At 43.4% G+C, this 17,670-nt stretch overlaps 1 protein-coding gene across 5 annotated transcripts in view; it reads left to right on the top strand.

Moving 5' to 3' along the window:
* cacna1ba (calcium channel, voltage-dependent, N type, alpha 1B subunit, a) overlaps positions 1-17,670 on the top strand; it is a 200,718-nt gene that overhangs the window by 162,014 nt on the left and 21,034 nt on the right. For 3 of the 5 annotated variants that reach the window (XM_037776827.1, XM_037776828.1, XM_037776829.1), the window contains 8 exons: positions 87-178; positions 2,354-2,504; positions 3,625-3,752; positions 4,985-5,081; positions 7,449-7,554; positions 9,027-9,134; positions 12,136-12,251; positions 12,850-13,031. In XM_037776827.1, coding sequence (XP_037632755.1) covers positions 87-178; positions 2,354-2,504; positions 3,625-3,752; positions 4,985-5,081; positions 7,449-7,554; positions 9,027-9,134; positions 12,136-12,251; positions 12,850-13,031 — 980 coding nt within the window. Of the gene's footprint in view, positions 1-86; positions 179-2,353; positions 2,505-3,624; positions 3,753-3,971; positions 4,069-4,984; positions 5,082-7,448; positions 7,555-9,026; positions 9,135-12,135; positions 12,252-12,849; positions 13,032-17,670 lie in introns of all 5 variants that reach the window. The other 2 variants (XM_037776831.1, XM_037776826.1) reach the window with 1 other exon arrangement.

The following is a 17,670-nucleotide window of genomic DNA, read 5'->3' as shown; positions in this document are numbered from 1 at the left end:
TATTCATATAGTGGTTCACTACTGAAATGTTGTGGCCTGAACGTGAAAAACATAAACCATTTCCCCTCACTCTGTCTCTGCTGTAGGTGTTTGGCAACATTGAGATGAATGAGGACACAGAGATCAATCACCACAACAACTTCCGCACTTTCCTCCAAGCTCTCATGCTTCTGTTCAGGTATAAAAAACTTTATAAATACAACATATATATATATATATATATATATATATATATAACTTAACAGGCTTAGCAGGGAATTCCAGACACCCCTCTCCTCAGCAACTTTTTCCAGCTCTTCCTGGGGGACCCCGAGGCGTTCCCAGGTCAGACGAGATATACATATAATCTCTCCAGCGTGTTCCCAGGGGCCTCCTGCCCGGAAAACCTCCAAAGGGAGGGGCAAAAATAGGAGGGATCCCTCTCCCAGGATGGACAGAAGTGCAATAGATGTCATATGTACAGAATAAACAGCATAATACAATTACAATATAGTCAATCCATATGACAGAAATGATACATACAGTATAATGAGAGCAGTAATAATAATAGAAATATGACTGATGATAATGATAGTAGCAGTGGGTGTCAAGCAGGGCCAACGGCAGCAGGCGCAACAGGTGTAACCCCGATCCACGGATACCTGCAAGACGAGAAAGCACAAAGAGAAGCCAAGTTAGTCACATGCATGAATGGGAGCTGAATGAAGACAGATGGAGAGGGAGAGAAGGAGAGAGGAGCTCAGTGTGTCATAGGAAGTCCCGCTAGGCCTATAGAAGCATAACTAGGGGCTGGTCAAAGGCAGCCTGAGCCAGCCTTAACCATAAAGCCTCATCCACACCAGGAACGTCAGGAGCGTGTGGCAGCTGCGTTGCCTGTTGTTTTTTATTTCGGCGTACGTGTTAACAGGTTAGAGCAGCCACACTGCCCGCGTGAGACATGTGTCTCACGCACATCACGCGCGCGTCTCAGCTGCGTCTGTTCTCGAGAATAGAGGTCTCGCCTATTTTTGACGCGTGCCGCTTTTTCACAGCAACAACAGACAGTGAAAATGATCTATTGACTGTATATTAACATCATATCAGTTACATTACTACAGTTTCGATGTCTACACATCTGTAGAACATATTACGGAGATGAAAAAAAGTAAATACTTATTTTTAAATCAACACTTCCTGCTTTCATTTTGAAATAAAAGCCCTCAAGCATTTTTTCTGTGGACAGAATTCCTTCATTTGTTAACACAAGGCTTTTATTCTGAAATATGTGCCGGACAGTGTTCTAGAACATGCAGTGACTTGGAGAGCTCCATGAATGAATATAGTACTGAGTTTTAATTGTCGATTAAAAGCAGCAGCTGCAGCAGAAGACATGCAGCTGAAACGCAGCTGGTGTGAACACTTGATGCGTGAATCATGCAGCCTCCACGCCACGCGCTCCTGGCGTTCCCTGTGTGTCCCGGGCGTAAGCATTATCAAAAAGAAAACGTGTACATGCTCTCGTTGAAGCTGCCGACACAATTCAGGAAGTTCAAGAGCTATCCACTGATACCATTCTACAAATACAAATACAAAAAGACACTGCAGATTTGGCAGTGATTTGAGACCCATAGCCCAACACCATGAATTAGTTTCAGATTCATTCTGACATTATTTTGATTTTAGTTTCATCAGTAAAGCATTAAAGGACCCAAAAAACTATTTTCTCAATCAGCTTCTTACTGTTAGCCGTGAGGTCCTCCTACATGAAGACACAATATTCTGCCTGCAAGTTTGAGTTATTTCACAGGAGAGATTGTTGTGTTTTTGTCTGTGCTCTTCCTACTGATTTGAAGTGGGCGGGCTCTGTCGGAAGAAGGTGTTCTTCTGAGCACTAATCAGAATTAAGCAACTTTATTTCAAAATCTTTTGTTAGCTGGTGGGTGGTTGCATATATTGCCATGCTGCTGTCATTCAAATGTGAATGTGAAACCACACCCACACATACTGATGAAGATTAGCTCCGTCTTTTTTGTGTTAAACTCTAATAAATAATACCTAAGAATGTTTTGTTTTTTTAACTTTAACATTGTTGCTTATTTAATCATGAATGTACAAGAGACTTGTAGTAATACATTGTTAATACAATATAAAGCAAGGTTTGCCAACCCGGTCAATTTAGCTTCAAGCACACTTTACACATTTTCAATTCAACTTCTGTTGAGACAACATTATCTGACTTCTAACTATCATTTCACAGAACAGAATACAACCGTGCCTGTTTAATGTTGTTGAAGCTGAACTTTAAGCCCTTTTTGTCTCTTCAATCAAAGCTTCTCTGTTTCTCTCTCCTTGTCTGTGTTTTGACGTGCATCAGGAGCGCAACTGGCGAGGCCTGGCACGAGATCATGTTATCGTGTTTGAGTCACCGAACCTGTGACGAGCGATCGGGGTCCCAAGGGAAAGAGTGTGGCAGTGATTTTGCCTACTTCTACTTTGTCTCCTTTATCTTCCTCTGCTCCTTCCTGGTTAGTACTAAACACACCTAAATGTAGCCACTCTAACCGTCGGCCTGATTTAGTATGTCAGATGTGACACATTGGCCTTGCCACAAAGCTCAGATTCATGTTATTTCGTAAGAGTTTAAATAAATGTAATTTGACAAATTGTACAGTATATGTCCACCATTTTATATTCTATAAACCAAGTACAGTGGCCAAAGAAATTGTTTTTCTTAATTCTTTTCAAGTTTACTTTTTATGCCTTTGCACCGGCGACCCCCCGTGGCCCGGAGGCATTATGTTTTCGGGTTGTCCGACCATCCGTCTGACTACCTGTCTGACCCATTCTCATGAACGCGATATCCTGGTACCTAATCCTGACTGAATGCAGACAAACACTACATATCCCAACACCCCTGACTTTAAACTGTATCATAGCAATGTTTTTGGGCAGGAAAATAGTAATACTGTAAGACATACCACTTTCCAGTTACGTTTTTGACATGCCGTATAGGAAACCTTCATAATTAAAAAAATATATATAATACATATAATAATAATTTTTTTTTTCAATGTTGCAAAAATGCAACACTGGGTTTCAATAGATGTCACTTATTCACACAAAAAGCACCCATATGTATGTGTGTATATATTTGTATATTAATTTTAAAATGTATTTATTTATTAATTTTTGCATATATTTATTTATTTTTGGTATATTTTTAATTTATTTTATATTTATTTTTAAATGTATGTATTTTTTTTGTATGCAAAATTTCTCTTTGCATTTCACCAAACTTATTTTTTTCTGTATTCTGATTTCTTTTTACATTTCTTTTTACATTTCTTCATGCATGTCTGCCTCGTTATGCAAATGAGGGGGCTCTCCGTCCCCCCACTGCTGCCTCGTACCGGTACACATGTGCAGACCAACTGTCTTAAGCCGAACTGTTTAGCAGACCCACTGTCAATCTCCTCCCCGAGGTTGAGTCTTCAGTCGAGTCATATATTTATTGATTTATTTTTGATTTTGTCAGGTTTAGTTCTCCGTAGCCATGATAGTATGTAAATGAGAAAATGATTGTTTTAAATTTAGCTGCGACCAGACCAAAACACCGGCTCACTCGACCTAACGTCTGTGTTCCAGATGCTGAACCTGTTTGTGGCTGTCATAATGGATAACTTTGAGTACCTAACCAGAGACTCCTCCATCCTGGGGCCTCATCACCTCGATGAGTTCATCCGGGTTTGGGCCGAGTACGACCCGGCTGCATGGTATGTTCACGCCTCCCTCTGGGCCCCAGAGAGTAGCATACAAAGTAAAGTGGGGGGAAACAGATACCCTAATTTACTCCTCTCTTCCCCGTTTGTGATTAAGGTGACTAATTGAGGCGCCATGCACGTACCTTGTTGTATGCAGTCAGCCCACTGATGATCATTGTTTTATTTTAAGCTGTCTTGAATGTTTATTTATGTGCTTGTTCTTTTCCACAGCGGACGGATTTCCTATAAGGATATGTACAATTTGTTACGCGTTATCTCACCCCCCCTTGGCTTAGGGAAGAACTGCCCTAATAGGGTAGCATACAAGGTTTGCAATTACCAGACATTTCCGTCACTAGGGTGCTTTGTGTACCTCTATGCCAAAAGACTTAACTGAATGGCTGTGCACCAATGAAATCGCCTTTACACTAGCACCCGCCCCTCCAAACTGACTGGCTTTGGTTGATGATGCCGGAGTGGAAACAAAGCTTTCAAAGCCACAGCATTGTCCAACATGCCACCTGCCATGCTTACTCTCTCCTGTCTGTAATATTTAGACAGCAGACATGTTTTACTTCCCATTTCCGTCAGTTTAAACCCCTAAAAGTGTTGATCACGACATTGGAGGGTCTAAGGATCAAGGCAGTTGTAGGCTGTACAGATCGTAAAGATATTGGGCTATAGAAATGACAATTGACTTGACTTGACTTGGCTTGACATTCAGATCTTTAAAAAAATATGAATTAGATCAAAAGCCTTCTGAAGAACGTGATATGAAGCCAGGCTATGCCCCAAACCAAAGCTCAGGCTGGCGTTGAAACCTTTGTCTCCGTGCACCCTGGTTGAAGTACCAGCGGGATGTCTGCTAGCATGCCGAGGCAGACATCCCCGTTACAATGCTGTCATTTCTCTTCCCTCCCATCAGCATTCTGTGTGTTGGGTCAACCCATCCTCCCTTCTTCTCTCCCCCCTCCTCCCCTCTCCCACCAAGCTCACTCTTTACCATTCCATGTTTCCTGTCAGGGATCCTGAGCTCCACAGCGATGCATCCCCGTGCCCCGACACAGAGGCCGAGGATGACATCCACCTCACATCTCACTCTAGGAAATCTATTAACAACAGATTTCTGTTTTTCCTTTCCATTATTCTCTTGTTTTTTTTCCCTTTGTTCCTCTCCTCCTTCTCTAACTCCCCATCCTTCTCTGTTTGCGTTCTGTTTTTTTTTTATTTCCTACCCTGTGAAGTGGCCGTATCAAGTACCTCGATATGTATCAGATGCTGCTCCACATGTCCCCACCCTTAGGTTTGGGAAAGAAATGTCCGCCAAGAGTCGCCTACAAGGTAGACCCCTCCTCTTCCTCCACCTTCTTTCCTGTGCTCGACAATCTTTCTCCCATTGGCGTGAACTCAAGCCAATGTCTGTGCTCTGCAGTGTTCCCTCGTTTCTTCACTTTGTTTTGCTAGCGCTCTGATATTTTTGGTGTAAGCCCCTATACCCCATCTTTACTGTCTTTACTGTTTCTTTGTGTGGGCTAATACCCATCACTAACGATAATAACATAGAGCTTAACTAAGAATACTTAAAGTCATGTTAATTAGCATATTATACTATGTTTATGGAGGAAATTTGCTCCCTTGTGTCATTATTATACTATCATATTTATTATTATTATTATTTCCTTTGAATGAAATGCCCTAGTTGGGGTTTTATTTTGTGGAGCAGTGTGTGTGTGTGTGTGTGCGTGCTGGTTGGTGTGTGTATGTGAAGCTTCTGTTGCTTTTCTGTGGGAGTAATATTTTCTCTGTGTGCTTCTCACTTTGTGGTTCTGTCTTTGCTGCCCATTCCCTCTCATTCTTTCTCTCATCTCATCTCAGTCTATCCACTGTTGGAAATATTTCTGTGTGTGTGTGTGTGTGTGTGTGTGTGTGTGTGTGTGTGTGTGTGCTAGAATGTTCGTGCTGCACAGCATTGCCAAAAATATGTCAATGTAATTTTTATTTTTTATTTTATGTATCTATTTATTTATTTCGGGCTAAATATTGATTGAGATAAAAGAGAAAAAGAAGTGACCTATAGAGTGGAGCTAAGTACAACCGAGCACTGAATAAGACACTTTTTTAGGCAACCAAAATGTTACAATTAACTTTCATGAGGTGAAAACACACTGTGAAAGGGTTAAAGTTTTAAGACGGAAACACGGACAACTCCCAGACCGGACAATGCTGTGGTAGCGATTTGTCAATCACAAGGTAGCCCCGCCCTAAAGCATCCCCTGATTTATGGTCTATTTTACTCTAATTGACCATAATTTACTAAATGAACATCATGCTGTATTGAAGAAGACTTTAAACTAGTGATTGAGACTATAAACTCATGTTTACAATGTTTACTGAGGGAATAAATCAAGAGAGAAGTAGGCTCATTTTCTCAAAGACTTCTATACAATCAGACTTCTTTTTAGCAACCAGAGGAGTCGCTGTCAGCTGATGTTATTTACATGCACTGCAACAGGAAGTAAACTGGGACCCATTTAGAATATTTACGTTTAAAACCGTGTAATGGTCTAAATATTGTATATTTGTGACATCACAAATGGACAGAAATCCAAACGGCTTGTTTCATACGCACAATTTCTGAATACGGGCTGTGTGTATTTCTCCGTATATTGAGCATTTTGATAGTTTAACAGTATTTATATAATACTTGAACCTGCTTTATAATATAAAATACATGAAAATCTCACTTTTTACAATATGGGACCTTTAAGTCAAATATAAGATCTCATTCACTCTGAAAGTTTAGACAAGCATTCTGTCTAAAAACAGCTACTGTACTTGTCTTCTTAACTTTCTATGTCTCTAATGCTGTCTTTTTAACTGTGCAGCCTGTGATGGTGTGTGTGTCTGTATGCATGTGTAGGTGAATGTGTGACCATATGTACGTGTGTGTGTGTGTGTGTGTGTGTGTGTTTGCCCCTCAGCTCTCCATCCCTGTCTCATTCTGACCCTGGTCTTTCTTACTTTCTGCACTGCCACTGATAGCACATGTAGGTGAATGCTTTTTGTGTTCAGGGGAGCTCAACTCTTACAACAACAATCCCACAGCATTCTGTATGCATCCAATGGCGCCATTAGTTCTATATGAACCAAGTCTTCCTGCTAAGACTGCCCAAGCTTGGTGGAATGGACACTCTTTATTGCTAGCTGCCACTGCACATGTAGAGCATACTCAACCCCCCTTCAACTGCAAGTTGATGATTGCTAGGATGGCAACCACAGAGTCGAGCTCCTGCGACTGTCGAGGCACCTTCATGGTTATGCGTTACATGCCTACTCTCACCTTTTTTTCAGTCAATGTCAGTCTTGCACCAGTGCACTTTGACTTGCAGCGTAGTGCATACTGTAGCCAATAGCAGTGAATGTGAATGTCTAGTTTGTCTCCTCTGTACGTACTTGTAGAGAAGGCTTTTTGTGTGCTGAACTGACTCTCAGTAAGATTTTATCAACACGGCCAAACGCACATATTCAACAAAATTTAGCGGAGCACCTTTAAGGTACTTGATGCTAAGAGAGTGTATCCGTGGAGAGCATCGGATCACAGCAGCACACAGATTGATTTCTCTGGGTGGATTGTATGTTGTGGTGGGGCTGTTTGCTGTCACTCAGTGATCTAAAGTCTCTCTGTCACCACTCGTCTCCTCTCCTCAGCGCCTCGTCAAAATGAACATGCCCATCGCTGATGACAACAGCGTCCATTTCACCTCCACCCTGATGGCCCTGATTCGCACTGCCCTGGAGATCAAACTGGCCTCAGGTCAGACAAACACACCACACAACTTTAGAATGGAAGAGAATAAAAATGACTACAATTGACTAATGTGATGACCTTCTCTCTGGTTTTCCATCCCAAGAAAAGACAACCTATGAATAATGTTAATGGCATTATTTAGGGCTGTCAAAGTTAAAGGTCCCATATCATGCTCATTTTCAGGTTCATACTTGTATTTTGTGTTTCTACTAGAACATGTTTACATGCTGTAATGTTCAAAAAACACATTATTAGGGAGATTTGTCAAGTATTTAATATTCTTAGCAACATGGAAGAGGGCAAATATGCTGCTTTATGCAAAAGTATGTACATATTTATTATTGGAAATCAATTAACAACACAAAACAATGACAAATATTGTCCAGAAACCCTCACAGGTACTGGTACCAGGTACCCATAGAACCAATTTTCATTCACATATCTTGAGGTCAGAGATCAAGAGACCCCTTTGAAAATCGCCGTGCCAGTTTTTCCTCGCCAAAATTTAGCACACTTTTGGAGGATTATTTAGCCTCCTGAACGAAAAGCTAGATCCCAATGAATTCCTCAGGTTTTCTACCTTCATACGATATCAAAATCTTCACTCTGGCTTTAAAACTGAGCCCGCTACAACCTAAAAATCGCGAGTTGTATTAATGTGTTAAAGAAATCAGTGGCGTTAAAACAAATTTGCATTAACCCTTTATTATTGCGTTAACTTTGACAGCCCTAATTATATATGATGTATGCTTTTAATGGGTTTATAATCTGCAACATTAAGATTGAAATCTGGTTTCATGTACTGTAAGAGAAAATGTAGGCTTACAACAAGCACAGAAAAACTAAGGTGATGCTTCCCTGACCAAACTTCAGCCAGAAATGCCTCATTTATAATGCCATCCATTTGACTGACAACATATGGAAAACTGAAAAATGTGTCAAAGGTTTAGACGGGTTGTTAGAAATTGCAGCTTTAACAAATAAGGCCAGTTTTTGCCATGCATTTAAAATGTTACCAAATAACTGATGAACTGAAGCAAATGAATGTCAAATCAATTACAAATGTGTTGAAATGATGTCGTCAAACTCCAAAACTCACCTCACTGTTATGTTGTGTAAAACGGCCCCTTTAGGAGCCAGCCGGTCCCGGCCAGAGTGACGGATAGCCGGCTGCTATTTATTGTTCTCAGAGCTGGAATTCCATTTGTACTCATTAGAGGGCTTTGTATTGTGCTGGGCTGCTGGCTTCACTGCCTCTATCTATACTTTTAATGAGGATTTCTCATTGCGCCTCGCCTCAGGGACAACTCATTTACTGCTTTGCCTGCTTTGTGTCGTAAATCTAGATAAACCAGTTGAAAGATGTTTCTGTCACTTTTCCTGTCATTTAAATTGAACACTGTAGACTGTGCCGTGACTGGCGGGTTGATCTATGTGATTTTATAAAAGAGGTAAAAAGTGTCTCTGTGGATTTCCAGGCATGGTAGCCCAGCGATTATCTGACGCTGAGTTAAAGAAGGAGTTGTCCACAGTGTGGCCCAGCCTCTCTCAAAAGACCATGGATCTATTGGTGACGCCACATAAACGTAAGCATTTCACCATTTTCTACATTTTGAACTGTCTGGTTTTATTATCTCCTTGTCACAACTTGACTCTTAAAGCTGAAGTAGGCGAGATTGGAGCAAATATTATTAAAAAAAGTTATATTTATAAAACGCTGTATAGCTGTCGCTATATCGTGACATGAAACAGGTAACCTGGAAAAAAAATCATGTCCTCCGGTGTCCTCTGGTGCTCCTAACGGCATCTGTATTCTGAGAGCGGAGAGTCCTGATTGGAGTATACTGTTTAAGGAGATCAGTAAAGTAGGAAGGGGGCGTGCCCATTTACAATTTTATAGGTCATCAGAAGCACCTTAAAGTGTGTGAATGTTGTAAACTGCATCAAATAAAGGAAGGAGGACCTAACGCTGCCACATAACCAGAGGGGTGGCTGCAGGGAGAGAGAGAGATTTTATAGAGTGGGAACACCAAGCCCAGGTGTTACCAGAAGGCTCTGATGACCAACCTGTCAACCCGGCGGGGGTCACCACACTCCCAAAGAGAAGTTCTTTATAATGTTGAATTAGAGGTCGACCGATATGGGTTTTTTATGGCCGTTGCCAATGCCGATTTCTTTTTTACCTCCATCTGATAAAATATAACGGCTTAATAATAACAAATGATACACAGAAATTTCTTAACTTAAGTAAACATTTTGAACAACCCTTATGGTCTGTCTCTCCAATCTGCATTCTGTGTCTGCACTGCAGTGCACTTCTATTTTATTTAGTGCATGATGGTTAATAGTAGTAATAGTAAAGGGCTCAAAACCCTTTAAGCACCTTTCCAAACCTGTCCTAAAGCAGGTTTTTATTTCTGTTTGTTGACAGACACTGTTACAAGCTATATGGTCATAATCTAAGTGATCACAAAAAAATAATAATAACTTTGTTCACTGGTATTGCACAGCCCGCTGCTCATATCTGCTATGCTGCGGATTACACACAGGCCACTAGAGGTGACGTCATCGAGGCTATGTAGGACCCACCGTAGACACGTTTAATGAGGAAGTGAACTTTTTGCTAAATGTGTCGACAAATTGCTCGTGTTTCCGCCCTCACACGCAAACCTTGCACTTATGATAAGCATTGTCAGCATCAACTCTAATAAAGTGAAATCACGCTTCTGAAGTTTGGTTTTCTCCACCATAGTTACTAAGAGCAGAAGCTGTGTGTGTCTGAACACGGCGCTGCAGCAGCGTGTATGAGAGCTGCTCCGCCCCGCACACGGATAACGTTACCGACGGAGAGAAATTCTCCGTTACCAAACACAGAATTGATAACGTTGGAGCTTATCAACAGTACGGTCTTTAATAATTTAGCTCCCGAGCCTGTTACCGTGTTTCGGTACCCATCCATACCTGTAAGGTAGCTGGTTGGAGTCTCGCTATCAATACAGTTCCAAAGTATTTTCTCTCTAAAAGTAACATTTCATATCTAACCAATTAAATATATATAGGGCTTCGAAAGAGAAGAATTTAAGCCTTACCGGTTTCTCCCAGTTACAACGTTGTTCTTCTCACGCACTCTTGCAGAGGTGAGCCCACTGGGCTACATCTACTGAGGTCTGCCGGTAGAATGGCAATTTGATTGACACAAGGGGCGGTGTCACACGTGTTCCACAGCAACAACAACACTGGGCTGCCTGCAGATGTGCCTGTTTGCTAATCGGCTTAATGTGCTCAGGCATCGGCTGATGCCGGTTATGAAAAAATGACAAAAAATCGGCCCGATTAATCGGCCGAACGATTAATCTGTCGACCTCTATGTAGGATAACACAAAATGATATCTGTGGGGGCACAGTGTGTTCACTAGAAATACTGTTGTTTATTTATTCAGGGAAGTTTCACAGAGGCCCTGTTCAGACCTGGCATTAACATGCGTCCTGGGTGATCCGATCACAAGTATACAGCTCTTAGTACAGGTGTGAACGCACTCAAGACACATTGAGGACGCATTGAGATCCGATCGCTCAGACCACATTCAAAGGTGGTCTGGGACGCATATGGCCACAGTCTTTTAGCAGTGTGTACGCGAATGTGTCCTGGGCCACATTAAGGAGACGGTGGTAGTACATAATGAGGTATTATGGCTGCTTTTATGCTATTCACGTGCTTTGGAGTTGCCCTATTCAGCCACCTCTTCACCATCTGTCAGAGTCATTGACACTGACATTTTTTTTTTGCATTTACTTTCAAATGATTGCCATCACGATTGCTTACAGATGAGGTGCATCAGAGAAATCATACAATAAGGAGAGTTTAGCACCATGTCGAAAATTCAGACCTTGCAGATGCATGGAAAAGTGACTGCAAACAAAATGATTGCCAGCTTTATTCTTGTTATTTGCACTCCTGATAAATGCAAGGTTGTGTAACAGCTAACCAATGTTCAAATCAAATGCAGAGTGTAGCTCAACATGACCACAGTACAGTACGAGCAAAGAGCACTTTTAAGTTGCAAGAAATTTGATAAATAGCTTTTATTCTTGAGATTGTGAGCAGAAGTAAAAGTGAAGGATTTCTACTGTTAGCGGTCCGATAAATACTGACCAAGGTGACTATATGCGTGTTAGTGTGTCAGTACTGCATGCAAGAGACAAGACTTACTATGCAGTTGTGGGCTTTGCTTTTGCTTCCACCTTTTGGTAAGAAGTGTCCACCACCAAACTAAACAGAATGATATGTCCAATCAGTTCTGTTTTGTTTAACCTAGAAATCTATTTTAATTACTAACTGAATGAATGAAATGACTCACTGTAAGAGGCTCCTTTCCTCTAAAGTAAACCATTAGAGAGACAAGCAGGTAAAAGGAGATGAAGGAATGAGTCAGCAGAATATACTTGTCCTCTCCTCTCCTCTCCCGTTGTCTTCTCATCTTCTCCTCTCCTCTCCTCTCCTCTCCTCTCCTCCTCCTCCTCCTCTCCTCTCTTTTCCTGTACCATACACCTACCTCATATCATTTTCTCCTCTCCTCACCTCCTCAGACAATGAACTGACGGTAGGGAAGGTTTATGCAGCTCTGATGATCTTCGACTACTATAAGCAGAATCGAGCGAGGAGGCTGCAGCTGCAGCAGCAACAGGGCGGGTCGGGCTCCCAGGTACAACATCCACACCACACTGCAGCCTGCACACTGCACACCCATACACACACACACACATTACACATGCACTGAAGCACACACACATTGGATGTACTACAGCAAACCTGTATGCATGCGCCCACATAAATTATGCTTGCACACACCGATACACACTTTGACTGTATGCCTGCATGCATACACACATGCAAAGAAGATGCTTTTGTGTCCACAAGCCATTCAGCTGTGGATTACAAAATCCATCAACAGCTTTGCCAATTTAATGTTTTCAGCATAAAAGCAACCCAGTAATTGGTTATTAAAGGCACACTTAGCAGCCACAGCCAAAGATGAATCTGCATTTGGCCGCTGGCTGGTGGTTATTTGCAACCTTGCACATCTACTTTACAGGTGCATGTCTGTTTCGGCACACACAAACACTCACACAGATACACACAGATGTACCACATGCAAGCATGACTGCGAGAAATGAATATTTTGGCCCAAGTCTCCACATCTGAGCGGCACTGAGACCCTGCGGTCTGACCTGGGTGCAACAATATTCTGCCTGCTGCCTCTGAATGTCTTCAGCATGTTGCCATACGTCTCTCCTCCACAGTGCAAGCTCGGGGCTCTGTTTAAGCCATTGCTGCCTCTGACTCACATGCAGGAGAAAGATCTGCCTATGATGTTAAACAGTGTGGAGCCTCCCAGCATGCTTCAGCCCCAGCCCAAATCCCATGCCAAGTCCCAGCCACAGACCAGACCTAGCTCCAACTCCCTCAACAATGGAGGCACGCTGTAAGTTCAACGCTTCAGGAACTATCACATCAAGACTGCAAACTACATCCAGAGTAAAAGCCAAGTGTAACTTTACAACATCAAGTTACAGAAGGGTTTAGGTGTAGTTTACTGTCCCCAGGCAAAAAAAATGAAGTCCTGACTTACCCTAGAAAAAACTAAAGACTTATGCCTACCTTACACCAAACGACTTTTCAAGCGATTTCACTGTCGCAGATATATTTCCAATGTCGGAATAAAGTCATGAGATTTCCCATGATCTCGATTGTTTAGTGTCAGGTGGTATTAAAACTCAGTCCAAGCTGTCCTAAGTCAGTGTTTTTCTCGCCTTGACGATAAAATCAAACGGGTTTAATATGATCCTAAGTTCAATGACGCGAACATTGTCAACAACCAATAGGTGCGCTCTCTACAGCACCAAACGGGAAGCAGCAAACGGGGTAGAAAGTAAACATGGAGAAACTTCTGGAGTTGTGGAGTGAACAAGAGTGCCTCTTTGACAGGTCCGCCCATTTCTACCACGATGGAGTGGAGACGGAAAAAAAGCTGCAGCTCTCCAAATCCCTGGTGAGTATGCTATAGCTAGCTAGCTAACCACGGTCCTTAACGGGGCTACTTACAAGCTAACGTTAGCTACTGGAATATTTGCTATTAGCCTACTCACTCTCTGTCTTTTTCTCATATATACATGTGTGTGTGTTGATTTATATAATTGAAACATCCGCTGAAACGTACAGTTAGTTCGTAGGTTAATAGCAAATAGGGATGCACCGATACCACTTTTTTTCAGACCGAGTACAAGTACTTACATTTGGGTACTCGCCGATACCGAATACCGATACGAGTACTTCTCTGTGCCAAAAGACCCTCGTTAACAGCCAGCTGGAGGGTGTGAGCAACACACAGGCTGGGGAGTCCCGCATACGAGGCGGTGCGCCACGACTGGCTCTAGGTCGGCTTGGAAAGGCTCAGGGCGAAGGTGGCTCGCGGCCGCAGCTTTACAGCGTTCCCCGCCCGGACCTCAACGCACCGTGACGGGGCTCCCTGCTCCCGGTGCGACTGTTTACCGGGGCGGACTGTCCTCAGTGCACCCAAACCGCATCGTGCCGTGGCCCACGTAAAAGGCACCAGGGGTCTGCGGCATTGTCGGCAACCCTTCTTGAAACACGGACCACGGAGTCTAATGCACGCTTGAGTCAGAGGGTGCAAACAAAACCCTGTGGCGCAATGAAAGTGAAGACCGGCGTGTGCCGCTGAGGTGGGATCCCGGCCCAGCGGGGTCGGGCGCACCACCGGCCCGTCTCGCCCGCACCGTCGGGGAGGTGGAGCGTGAGGACCCAAAAGATGCTGACGAGAGGTTAACGTCACTCTGCCGTAAAGTGGTATCGGTGCCGTTGTATTGGAGCCGTTTTGCGAGTACGAGTACATGAGCACAGTATCAGACCCGATACTGGTATCGGTATCGGTGCATCCCTAATAGCAAACGTTCTCCTAGTTTGCTTGCAAGTAGCCCCTCGCCAGCCAGCTAGCTAGCTAGCTAGAGCATACTCACCGGGGATTTCAAGGGTTGCAGCAACGTCTGTCCACTTCTTTCTCAACAGTTTTTGTTCTTGTAAATTTCCACCAGGAGCAGGATGTGACATCATCTCAAAAGGAATCTAGTCTTTTAGATAGTGATCCTGCAAGACCCCTAGTCTTTGTAAAATATTATAGTCTGTGACAAAAAACTGACTTAAGACACATGGTCTTTAGATGTGAGAGGGTGTCAGACTTCAGTCTTTTAAAAGTCTTTTCAAAGTCTCCTAGTGTATGGTAGGCAAAAGACCTTGGGGCCAGATTTTCTAAGAGAATGATGCTGTGTAAATGTGTGCTGAGGTTTTCATTGCATTTGCAGTTGCGATCTGCGTTTATTCAGTGACTGGTGAGAGAGCAGCAGGTTATTAGCCTACCCAGTCAGCCGCTGGACTGATCCCAGTGCTACCCTCCAGACTCACTGTGTGAATGAAGGAGAGCTCAATAGGTGGAGTTCTGCAGATCACCAAACTCAGAAAAGGGGGGTCCGCAGGTCCAGCACCTGAGAGTGGAGCAGGTGGAAAGGGTGCTGAGATGGATGTTAGTACTGAGGTAAATGCAGCCAAACTTTCACTTCAATGTAACAAAAGCAAGAAAAGCTTAGTCGTTATGTGGTATATAGTTCTATGATTTATTCCTGTCTCCACCACATCCTTGCTTGTAGCTATTGTAAATCCCCCGGAAAAGCAAACGCACAAATTATGTGACCTCAGTAAATCCAGCAGAATACATAATCAACCTCTGTTAGCAGGTCTCGACCTTCAGTATAGAGCATATGAGAGAGAGAGACGCATCCTGCAGACACTCACACAAATGACACACGACTGTTGCTCCAGCTGGTTGGTGTCTGTTTGATAAATACAGCACATGTCTTTGGGGGCACAATGCCTCAAATCTGTACCTGAAAAACTGGTGCAAAAGCTGCAGTAAATCTGGGACTAAGACTAAGACTCGGTTTAATACACCAAGACTAAAAGCTAAGGTCAGGTTTACCACATCAGTACGGCAATTTTAAGGCCCAGACACACCAAGCCGATATTAATGAACTAGCGGCGATGAAGGCTGACTTGCGTCGCCTCACGTCGCCTTTGTCTTGGTCGACAAGTAGGGTGACCAGATCCCAACAAACCAAATGTGGGACAAAGAGTATGTTTGTGTGGGACTATGTGGGACATGTTACCAAGGCTGAGAGTTAGTCTACAATTTTGATATAATGTCTATCTAACTTAAAGGGACTGTTTGTAAGAATCAGAAATTGCTTGTTAACAGTGACACCTGTGGCCGTTAAGTCAACGAAAGTCAGCGTCCTGTTGCTCGCGCTTGTGCTCGCTCTACATAGACATGAACGAGCATCGCTCAAAACAGTGAGGCGACACACGTCAGCTAAAAGCACAATACCACTCTATATTTCAGCTGCTTGGCAGTAATGTTAGCTGACCAGACGAAGGTCTCTCCATGAATCGATGCTGATACTGTGTTGTCCCGCTTCAGACTCCCGTCGTCTGCAGTGTGTAGTGTGCGCCCATGCACGTGGGAGGTGGAGTGAGTGAGAAAGAGCGCGGTGTATGAGTGAAGGCAAGAGGGCAGGCAGAGGAGCAGAGCAGCATCGACTCCGGCCCTGGAGACCAACAGTGTGTTCCAATCCGTGTACTTCCATACTTACACTTACTATTTTGAGTGCATAAGTGCGTTCACACTGTGAAGTATGGCAAAATGCAGTGCACTCGGAGTACCCGAATGTTGTACTCAAAACGGTCAAAACGTTGAGTGTGGAACGCTGGACACTTTTCACACTCAATTGTCGCCATCTTGGCTACGTAGCGGAAGGGGCGGGACCACGACCACTATTCAAATGTGAAAATGGCGGCAGATGATACAGGAGCTTTTGCGGTGCTGAACAACGTACCTTATAGATGTAAGTTATAACGTCTCTCGTCTACTCATCTGATTTAATTTTCTGTGTATTCTGGATCAACAAAGCAGGCAGATATTATAGCGGGTAGTGGACGGGTAAAAACTGAAGGAGGCAGCAGTGCAACACAAAGGATGCCAGCTGCCGTAAAACCCAGAAGAAGAAGAAGATATTTTGGCGGGTAGCGAGCCACGGTCAAATATTGCAATCGTCATTTCCGGTAAGTGCGCCGCAGAGTGTTCGATTTGAGACGACCCTACCCCGTTGAAATTCACGCACTACTCAAGTAAGTACAGAGTGCACACAGTGCACTAGATTGAAGTGTACTTCAGGAAGTACGTGGATTGGAACACACTGCAAAGCTATGGTCTCCCCTTTGTCTTCTGACCGCGGTCGGGAGGCTGAAACAGGAAGAGTTGACACTGTTTTGCAAGACGGGCTTCATTAGATATAACTTTGCGGTTTTGATGCTTCCGTGTAGTTTGTGTTGGAACAGCGTGGCCACACGCGAGCGCGCATGGGACACTGACCCGATTTATATGTTGATTTATAAGACATCGTCTCAATATGTGGGACGTGGGACAAGGGATAAAAATGCTGTGCAGTCTCCGTGAAGTGGGACACTTGGTCACCCTACCGACAAGTTGCATTTGAACACACTTTTAAAAACTAGGCCGACAGACACTCAACGACAGCCCCAAACTGTCCGAAGGCTGACCGTCGGCTTGGTGTGTCGGGGCCTTTAGACGACCTGGGAAGGAATGTCAGGACAGCTTTGGAAACAGCTGAAGTGGTGTCCTTGACCCCCTTCTTTGTTGAGTGATGGTTATTCCAGGAAATGCCGGGATACTCCCCACCGGCCAGTCGAACTAAAGAAGCTTTTTGGATGAGAGCTGAAACATCCTTCAGAAATCTACTACAAATCCTCTTGACTAAGCATTATAGATATCCCATGACCTGGATAGATGGAATAGAATGTAACAACACAATGTAACATGGTGTCAAGAGACCCCTACAATGCTTAAAGAGGTCCTTAAAACAGAAACGTTTCATGAGTTTGTTTTAACTGTTTAATTTACTAGAAATAATACTTCTAAATGACTATTGTGCAGTAATTCAAGGTTTAACCCGAACCACTAAACTCTGCTCACACAG

Source organism: Sebastes umbrosus, chromosome 8, assembly GCF_015220745.1.
Source record: "Sebastes umbrosus isolate fSebUmb1 chromosome 8, fSebUmb1.pri, whole genome shotgun sequence".
Taxonomy (NCBI): domain Eukaryota; kingdom Metazoa; phylum Chordata; class Actinopteri; order Perciformes; family Sebastidae; genus Sebastes; species Sebastes umbrosus.
The sequence above is the reverse complement of the archived record's forward strand: the minus strand, read 5'-3'. Positions and strand labels throughout refer to the sequence as shown.